Source organism: Coffea arabica, chromosome 9e, assembly GCF_036785885.1.
Source record: "Coffea arabica cultivar ET-39 chromosome 9e, Coffea Arabica ET-39 HiFi, whole genome shotgun sequence".
Taxonomy (NCBI): Eukaryota; Viridiplantae; Streptophyta; class Magnoliopsida; order Gentianales; family Rubiaceae; genus Coffea; species Coffea arabica.
The window spans coordinates 35,549,762-35,560,462 of record NC_092327.1 but is presented as its reverse complement, the minus strand read 5'-3'; the positions used below and the strand labels follow the sequence as shown (position 1 = coordinate 35,560,462).

At 35.0% G+C, this 10,701-nt stretch overlaps 1 protein-coding gene across 1 annotated transcript; it reads left to right on the top strand.

Moving 5' to 3' along the window:
- Positions 1–5,485: 5,485 nt before the first annotated feature.
- On the top strand, positions 5,486–8,421 carry LOC113709493 (zinc transporter 4). The gene is made up of 3 exons (XM_027232268.2): positions 5,486–6,164; positions 7,125–7,274; positions 8,057–8,421. The coding sequence occupies exons 1-3, from the start codon at positions 5,562–5,564 to the stop codon at positions 8,360–8,362; spliced, it is 1,059 nt and encodes a 352-aa protein (XP_027088069.1). The 5' UTR covers positions 5,486–5,561; the 3' UTR covers positions 8,363–8,421.
- The last annotated feature ends 2,280 nt before the right edge of the window (positions 8,422–10,701 follow it).

Genomic DNA, 10,701 nt, shown 5'->3' with positions numbered 1-10,701 from the left:
ACCATATAAAAAACCTTAATTTGGTGAAGGTAACATTAGTACTCGTGTAATAATGGTATGCAAAAGCATGTTTAAAAATTTACCTCCCTCTCAAGCTATCCTTTTCACTTTCAGTCCCTATTAACCTTTGCCCAACTTCCATGGTCTGCACTTTTTCTTTTCCGTACTTGGGATATTTGTACAGCAGGAATGTGGATTTGTCCAGAACTGGTGGTGACCATTGAGCACATTAATTATTATAAGAAAATTCATCAGCTCTGTGAATGTATGTACCTTGTCTGTTGCCTCCCGAACAGGAGTCAACCAGATTCCTTCAAATTGAGAGGCAATCGCAATAAATATGATTTATGACAAATTCCACCCTCAACAAATATGCAATTCTTGATTAGGCCCCCTGTTGTCTAAAACTAGATCAAACTAACTCCTACAATTTTCTATTATTGCGAAAGTGATACAATAAATTGAATCTAGGAAACCTCGCATTGCATTTGGACCTAATTTGTTTGTCATTTTAGATGCACATATTGCAAAAACACAGCATATGTGCCCTATCAATAAAAGCAATATTTTGATAGAAACATATGAACACACAAATATATCTCCACAGATATAAATGAAGTTCATGATTGTGGAGAAAGATATAGATTTGAGCAAAGGCATACTATGCTTGTGTAACAATACAAGGGTTCCTCACACTCCAAAATTGGATTCAATATGAGGTTGCTAAGTTGATCATACGTACGATTAATGAAAATTTTAAAAATTATTATTAATGAAAATTAAAAATCTTATTGTGCTGATTAATTCAATCTGACAATGAGGCAAAATGAGGAATCTATCTTTTGAGGGTTTTGTTGTGTAGTTCACCCAAACAATATTGATGGAGAATCCTAAGCCTGTGGGTCTATCTGGTTTGCTCCATAATTCTAAGACTAGTAGGCTATCAAGCTACGTGTTATCCTATAGAATAGACACTAGAAATGATTTGATGTGAATGAATGATTACCAGGGCCAAGTGATCGTCAGATATACTATTTGGAATAGGGAATTAATCCTAAATACTAATTTGCCTGAGTCTTCTAATCATTAGTTTCTACAGAAGATTTGCATGTTTAAACACTAAGGGGTGTTGATTCCATACATTCTTGCAATTTGGGTCTCTTAGAGTTTGAAAAAAAAATTATCATCTCTTTAGAAGATTATTGTTTCCATATAATTAGTGGTAGCCTTAAATAAATTAACTAGCTACCCTTAAATATAATGAACTCTATGCTTGTATGATCAAAAAGAAAGAACCAAAAAAAAAACCTCTGTATACAAGGTAAGTAGTCACTGCATTATTTAAGCACGTTAGTTTTGTATAGCCTGTACATAATAATTAAATTTAGTTCTTGTTTCGTTAAAAAAAAAAAATGGGGTGAAGGTGATCATTTCGCAGATATCAACTTTGAAAAAGGTGTATCCAAAAGGATTGGTGAAAAATCACATGAAAAAAAATAGATTCCCTCTGCACCTTTGAAAATTTGTCTTGTTCAAAGACAACTCAGGCATTTGGATTGGGGTAGCAACAGTAATACCCAAGTGGAATCCATCACTCCATATTCAATGAATTTTAAATCAACAAGACTTTCAGGTCAAAGCTTGAGGTTTGTTGCATAGTATAATGTGTGATCCAAAAGAAAAGTTCTCTGCTATGATGGAAAAGGTCGAGGAACAAGCTTTCTACGTAGCGGCAATAAATCAGTCATGTTCTCAAGTCAGCTAAAAGAAGAAAGGAACAGTCTCCCTGTGACTGTACTTTACCTCTTATTCTCTACTAATGTTTAACTTGTTCAATTGATAGTTTTATGCCACAAGTTCTTGTGTTTATTCCATGCTAATGTGGTGTTAATATTTTGAGATGATCCTTTTTTCAATGGATTAGCTATTGTAGTGTTAATATTATTGTTTCACCTTAAAATCACGTCTGGTAATGCAATGATCAACCAATGCAAAGGCAGCTAGCAATGATCCAGAAAAATTAGTTGGAACCTATCTTTCCCAGATAGAAATAATTGGCTTAATGAAGTTGGAATCCAACATGTTCCCAATGCTAGATTATGGCGAATTATGAATCTAGATAACAAATGTCACAACCACAGTGGACTGTGAAGCCGACTGATAGCGAAAGATATCATAGATTAGTTGGTAAGTTGATTTATGTTTTTCATACACGTCCTGATATTACTTATGCTGATGGTGTAGCAAGGCATATGGAATCCATGATTTGGATACTTTGATATTTGAAGGATTCACCTGAAAGAAACCTTTTGTTTTCTGAGAATAATCACCTCAATATTCGAGGCTATACAGATGCTGATTAAGCGGGAGACTCTACCGATCAAAAATCGACTTGAGACTACTTTACATGTGTAGGTGGCAATTTAGTTACAAGGAGAAACAAGAGACGGAGAGCGGTTGCTCTTTCTAGTGCAGAAGCGGAGTTCAGGGAGATGGCCAAAGGCTATGTGAACTTCTTTGGCTTAAGAAACTGCTTATCGATATCGATCTTGTTCCAACTTTTGAAATAGATTTGTTTTGTGATGATAAGACAACCATTGACATTTCTCAAAATCCAAACTAAACATGTAGAGGTTGATCGGCACTTCATTAAACAAAATCTTGAAAATATAGTGATACGCCTTCCATTTATAAAATCTGAAGATCAACTAATTGATATACTCACTAAAAGTTGTATCGATTAAGAACTTCTACAACTCACTTGACTAGTATGAAGTTGGACGTCTATGATATCTATGCATCGGGGAGTGTTGGAGTGAGTTATAGATATCCATTTTTGGATTTTAAATTGTATGTCAATTACATATTTGATACTGATAAAATAGTTTAGTTACCATTGATAGAGATAGAATATATTAGTTACCATTTTATTTTTTTTCCAGATTCGTTGTACCTTATCATATTGTAAGCAAGCCCTATATTATTGTAACTAATGTGAAATACAAAAAAAAAAAAAAAAAATTCCCCAAACTCTTTTCTTCTTCACAGGATGTAAATATCTAGATATTTTTTCACGACAAAAATAACTTTAATCAGCAAGTTGTTATTTGTTAGCTTCTCCCAGAGAATGAAGGTGACGATCTTTAGGACAGTTCCTTTAGCGTTTACTCCTGTACTACTTCACAATAATAATTGTCCGGTAAGGTGTCATTCTTTTCCTTCTTGGCTGCATGATTGGGCAAAGGACACGATATATTTTGACAAGTGAAATGACCACAAAAAAGGAATGGTGAGACGACCCTTATCCCCGTGATCTTTGTCAAATTCAGCTTTCCTTCACCAGAAATTAACTAAGGCTGAGCCCAGACTACACACAGCCATAAAAAGTGCAACACAAGTTTTTAATTACCTATGGTGCTGTGGACGAACTGTCAAGAATAGAAGCAAGATCGTGCTATTATACCCGCTTTTCTTTCTTTACCATAATTGATGTATTCTCTAAAATAATCTAAGGAGGAAAGGGCCAAAAGCTAGAGTAAGAGCACAGAATTCCGATCTAGCTAGTCTTTTTTGGCATAGCATAAAGTTGCTTGATTTGAATGGATGAAGGTGAACTGGCACCTCAGTCAAGCGTTTCTGACCCTTCTTTTTTTCAAAGGAATCTAGTCATACATAAAGAATTTTGACGGGCTAATACCGGACATCAATTCCTCAAAAAAAAAAAAAAAATGGACATCAAGGGGTATCAATTGACTGCGTAGTTCTAACAACGATGTAGAGCACTTTCTAGTGGGCATATTTTGAACTAGCATCTATGATTTATGAATGTTAAAGATCCAAGTTACAGATTTCTGCTTAAGGACATTACTAGCTCCTAGGGTTTTTCTAGTCTTGATGCTTATATGCTGCCGCCATACGTTAATTGGTTTCACAAAATCTGAAGAGGTAAAGCAAACCAAAAGCAGGAGACAGTAACCAATGAGGGCAGATATATATTAACATATACAGACGTATTTGATAAATAAAAATAGAATCTATGAATCAATTAAATAACACTAAATTTCTAGACAAAATTTGTTTTAAAAAAATAAGTAATAAATTATTCACTCATCACTTAATATCATATATGTTCAAACATATCAAATTTAGTATTTAACAATCCGGTAATTTAATAGATTCAAATTTCAGACTTCAATTTTTTTCAGATTTATCGAATGCAGCCTAAAAAGTGGCAAATAAGTATATCGGCCACTTATGGTCCTGATGAATTAATTGGCTTCATTCATGCATGTGGGCACCTGAGTTAGAATGTTAGAGGGTCTATTCCACATTCAATTGAAACCCCACCATTCGCTGAAAGTAAGCAACTGTGACACTACCACAGTGGTAAATTAGACATATACGCTGAAACTGTGAGAGATTTTCTCAGTCACTCAAACAGAAAATAGAATAGAGATCCCTTCTAGTAGAAGGTAAATGGAGAACCACCAGCCTAAGTTATTTAAAATTTGGTAGGGTAGGCACATCAATTACCATATTAAATGACTTCTTAAAAAATTCAGAAGGGTACGATAGTATACATCGGTCTCTCTAGATTCAGTTGAGTCTCCCCCTTAGATTAGAATAGTGTAGAATTTTATAGATAAAAACGTGATTGACAAAAAAAGAAAAAAAAAGAAGGTAAATGGAGACTTTGCATCATTTGTTTTGTCATAGGACACTAGGTACAGAAAACTCAGCTGATAATATCTCAAAGAGAAAATCTTTAAAATGTTTAAAAATGAAAAAGCAGGTCAAATAGTGGTTGTCCAGGTCATAATACTGATCTAAAAGGTCTTGATGAACACCCACCTCCAAATAAAAGTGAAGACCCATCAGACTTTGTGTGTGTGTGTGTGTATGTTCTGGGAAAGATACATACACAGGATTCTGTGGCCTAACCTGATTTATTAGAGAATCCGAATAAACTAATGTTAAAGAATGTTGTTGGGCAAAAGTTAGAGACATCTTACTATATAATCGCTGGTGCATGTTCTTCTTTTTATATTTACTTAAGATGTTAAGGGCCTGTTATATGGTCAAAACAAAAAAACGTTAGTGTTAGTTAGTCTACTTCCTCCCAAAGCCTTGAACTGTCCTCGGTAACCTCCAAAACATGGCCTAAGTTTCGAACAGGAAGTTAATCATAAACCAGACAAATTAAATTAGTGGCTCATGTTAATGTTATATACGATTCAATTTCGCACCAGATCCTAATACCAAGAAATTAGTTGGACATACGTAGGTAGAAGTACATGTAAAGATTTAATCACACTAAAGTTGTCAGCACAATTAATCATCACAATCAACTTGGCTCAATTAACACACAATGTCGTCATTAGCCCCAAATCGCCGAACATTTGTCCTTCTTTTCTCAGTTCCAAAAACACTGCTGCATTGCATGTCGCCATAATCACATTCTCATCTTTTCTTTATCAATTCTAAAGTCCCACAACTTATACCAATTTAGGTATATATATAGTTCACTTCACAGTCCATTCATTACCACACTTTTCCTAGCCATGAAGAGCTTTACTCTTTTGCTAGTCATTCTAGTGTTTCTCCTCCCTATTTCTGTATTTTCTGAATGTACATGTGACAAATCAGAGGCTGAAGGAGGGAAGAATAGAGCAGAGGCTCTAAAGTACAAATTGGTAGCCATAGCTACAATTCTCATTGCTGGTGGTATTGGGGTGTCAGTCCCAGTTTTGAGCAAAACCTTCCCATCTTTTTCGCCTGAAAATGATATCTTTTTCATGATTAAGGCTTTTGCTGCAGGGGTCATTTTAGCTACTGGGATGGTCCATGTTTTACCAGATGCATTTGAGAGCCTGACTAGTCCATGTTTGAATGAAAATCCCTGGGGGTTTCCTTTTTCTGGCTTTGTAGCCATGCTTTCGGCTATTGGGACTCTGATGGTGGATACTTTTGCTACTAGCTATTACCAGAGGTCCCATTTTTGTAAGGCCAACCCAGTCTCTGGGGACGCAGAAAAAGTTGGTGATCATCAAGCTCATGTCCACCTTCACACACATGCAACTCATGGCCATGCTCATGGCTCTACTTTGTCATCAAATGAGGAGTCCAGTTCATCAGCCCTGATTCGGCATCGTGTTGTTTCACAGGTCACTTTTCTTTTTCTTTTTCTTTATATTATATATAAATATATAGTAATCTTGTTTTACCTCTCATAAAGTTCTTTGAGGAATATATATGAATTGATTGTAGAGGTTTAGATTCTCCAATTCCTTTTTTTAATCTGTTTCGTGCGATCGAATTTTGAGGAAACTCTTCTAATTTATTTTTTTATTTTTTATTAAACTTCTGGTCTATGATTTGCCTCTCTTGCGAGTTCGTTTTTGGACAAGCAGATTGTTATGTAATTCAATTAGAGCTCGACCAAAATCCGGTTTAATTGTTCAGTTTAATAATTTGACCGATAGAAATGAGTGGTTCAACCGGTCGAGATTGTTTCTTAGGCCACCCAAATGACTTGACGAGCCATTGAGATTGCAAAATGCTACTTTTTGCTCCACTAAAGTTTCTTACCTTATTTGCTGATGAGGTTTGAGATTCTAAAATCAATAATACAAAAACGAAAAGCTAGCACAAATCAAGCATCATCAGATTGGTTGTAGTTCGGTTGTGATTCATTGGTTGGAAACAGAATTAGTTAATGTAATAACTTAATTTCATTGATGAAGGTGAACTTTTCTAGATTCATTCCAATCATTAAATTGAACGAGGAGCACTTTAGTTCAACTTAATACTCTTTTATCACCTGAAAGCGTCATATTTTCCAAGATAGAACATTCCAAAATGTTTATTATACACTTTTTAGTCTCTTCTTTTAATACAATCCTTTTTTTTTTAATCACATGCATATTATCATTCAAATTCAAATTTTGAATGTGTGAAAATAAGATTAAAAAGAGAAGTACAAACGTTATAATCAAATTATTATTTTTAAAAAAATGAATCCTCAAGCATACAAAATAATTGAAACAAAGGAAGTACTACTATGTTTTGGAGATCAGAGTTGTAGTTCACTATACATATGATGATGGGCTTTGTGCTTTGAACAGGTTTTGGAGATGGGAATTGTGGTGCATTCTGTGGTCATTGGCATATCTTTGGGCGCATCAGAGAGTCCCAAAACAATCAAACCCCTTGTAGCAGCATTGACTTTTCATCAACTTTTTGAAGGCATGGGCTTGGGAGGTTGCATATCTCAGGTACTATAATTTGCACAGTAATCTACTGCCCTATTCATTGCTGCCTCATATGCTGTTCAGGCACGTACATATGATAGAATAGGCATTTGTAAAGCTTTAGCAAGTTCATCTATCGAAGTGGCAAGTCAATCTTTATTTGTATCTTTTGGTTCTATATATTATTGAGACCCCAATTAGCTAGATACAGCCCTCACTAGCACGTTGATAAGTGATAAGCTTTCTGCGTCTCTTTTTTTGTAGGTCATGCATCTTCTCAAAGAACTCCCTTTTTCCCATCTTTAGTCAAAAGTAAACAACTGATAATCAATTGGGAACTTTCTGCAATAACTCTAGTAAACTCTAAACTCCCCACCCCCAACCAAAATGGGAGAGAAAAAGGAAAGAAAAAAAAGGAGAGAGAGAAAAAGAGAGGACCTGCTTAATTTAGCCAACCAGTGAAGGGTCACTGATGTCACTGATGGTGCTTGCTAATACCAAGTGTCCTTTTCCATTTTGGAAGCCATCACATTCCATTTTCACAGTCAAAGCATCTCTGCCCACAATGTTGAATGGTCAGTGAGAAAATAAAAGGTGGATAATGCGATTTGACTGGCTACACCCTACAGCCCTGTTTACAGTTTGATAGTACATGGAATTCTTGCTATGCTATCATGGTGTGCTGATTACAGAAGCAAAACACTTTTACCTTCTTATTATTGCTTGAGGAGGGATAGGATAATAGAGCAATTAACATATCATTGAGTTGATCTTGTTTCCGTCTGGATGCTGTGTTGATTTTGCAGGCAACATTCAAGGCTAAGACTATCACAGTAATGGCAATTTTCTTTGCCCTGACAACGCCCATAGGAGTTGCGATTGGTTTAGGAATTTCAAACATCTATGATGAGAATAGCACAACAGCTCTAATTGTGGAGGGCATCTTCAACTCTGCGTCAGCTGGAATTTTAGTTTATATGGCACTTGTTGATCTCCTTGCTGCCGATTTTATGAATCCCAGACTTCAAAATAACTCAAGGCTCCAATTTGGAGCCAACTTTTCACTGCTGCTGGGAGCAGGTTGCATGTCACTTTTGGCTAAATGGGCCTAATATTATTGTATGTATTAGTATAACCTAGGAATAGTTACTTTGGAAAAGTTTCACCCTCACATCTCTTGGGAAGCAAATTCATTTTTGAAGATGGATTCATTAACGTGAGGGTATGAATTTTAGTTTCTCCCTCACGTAACAAAAAAAAATGCTCAACTACCCCAGAACAGAGAATGAGTCATATGAAGAAGTTCATCCCTACTTAACAAGGGTCTGTCCAACAAAAAAATAACCAAAACAGTCCAAAAAGTACAACAATCTGCAAAACCATGGAGGAGCACATCGTGTTAGAAGTCATACAAGAACAATGATCTTGTCTGTGGTTATCTTGAATAAGGAAGACGGTCTGCCAAATGCTCTAACTGCGCTAGTACTCATTTTAAATTCACCTTCATAAAATTGGAATTGACAGCTACCAGATTTCTGTATCTTCAACGTAGCTGTTTCGTCATGGGACACAACCCCTTGATTCATTCAGCCCCATGGAAGGAGCATTCTCCTCGTCACAAGTAAACTTAACAGTACTAGTACTAAATATGTACTTGATAGAGTGTTATTTGAAATATTATTTGGAATAATTACTGTAGCACCTTTTGTGATGTGATGTATCTGAGATAGAAAAGTGATTGGAAATATAAAAAGGTGAGTTGAAAAATGTATTTATTATGCAAGCGAAATATTATTTGAAATAATATGATATCCAAACAAGTTAGACTCCACCTAATATAGCCAGTAAATAGTGGCTTCGGCCAACTTACACAGGTCTCAATCTCATTATTGACCACCACAGTAACACCTATTGTTTATGGTCGCAAAACTTATTTAATCTGCAGCTCTGGAAACTGTAGTTTTGCACTGAATACAAAGTCATTAGGACGGTCAACTTCCATTAAATTGTGCTTTCAATTTTCATGACGACGATTCCCATTGGACCGTGCTTCCAAATTCTCAGATTCTCCTCCTCTGATTCCCATTGGACCGTGCTTCCCATTGGATTTACATTTCTATATATAATTTTTAGGTTATTTGGTTGCTATTTTGGAATATTTTATATGATTGGTTGAATATAATCAAGAACCTAATTTCAATATTTCTGAAATTTATAAAAATATAAAATAATTATGACATCAAACTGACGTCAGCAGATCTTTGAGAACGGTCTGAACCAGTTGACCCCTAACCTTATAATTTAATCGAGTCGCTATCCGGTCCGAATTTAACAACATTGTTTGTCCGTCTGAGCTTCAAAATAATCGTTTGACATACAACTTCCAAGCCCTCCTCTCAAGTAAGAAGATTAGTCACCTTTTTTAATCATAGGAGGCCGCAAGTAAAGATTATTCACCTTTCTTATCATAGGAGGATCACGTGTAGCTTTTGAAATTATAAAAAAGTTATGTAAAAAAAAGTGCTAAATTGTAGATGGCTAAAATGTAATGCATATTACGTTTATATATCTCGACCAACCTCTAATTATTTGAGTTTCTAAATAAGGTAATTTTGATACGTTAATTGGTTCCGGTCAGGTATCTATGTAATTGTAGATTTGAGAGCTCGAGGGATTTGGTAAAACTCATTTATGTACGAGTACTAGTAGGGGTGGGCTGTGCTCTGCACAGCCAGCGCCCATTGGAATGAATTCATCGGTAGTAATTGATGAAACAATAGCTTTGTAGTAGTCATAGTTATATTTTTCACATAAAATAATTTGTTTTTGTGGAATTTATTAGTAATTGCATTGTATAGAAGTAAATTTACATTTGTTTCTTTTTGTTTACCTTGTAAATACAAATGTGTATTGTTGGAAAAATACATTGATTTCTACAAACTTTAGAACGTTTTTGGTTTTAATTATGTTTTATTGGTGATAAGTTATTCAAAGAAGAAGTTACACACTTTGTGATCTCTATTTTACAAAAATTACCAGGAAGGAAGTTATGAGAACAAATAAAATGAATAAAAGCTTCTGAGCTTTAATCTACTTTGTCAAATGTAGCCACTTGACTTGTTGTTGTCAAAATTTTCATCTAAAAATGTAGTCAATGATAAGTAAATCACTCCATTGATTCATGGTCAAATGTAATGGTGAATGCATAACGAAATTACAAAGAACAATTAATCAAGTGGTTGAATTTTATACAAAAAAAAAGTTGTTAAAATTTATACAAAGAACAACCCAACTCTTAGGTAAATGGTAAACATCTAATCGTAACAAATCGTTAAAAGAAGTAAAACAATGGCCTATGATTTGCAAAGATTCGTTGTACAAGAAAAAAATGGAAACCAGGAATGATATGTATAAAAAGAGCGGGTGGCCAGAATAAATTCACTTGCCAAAA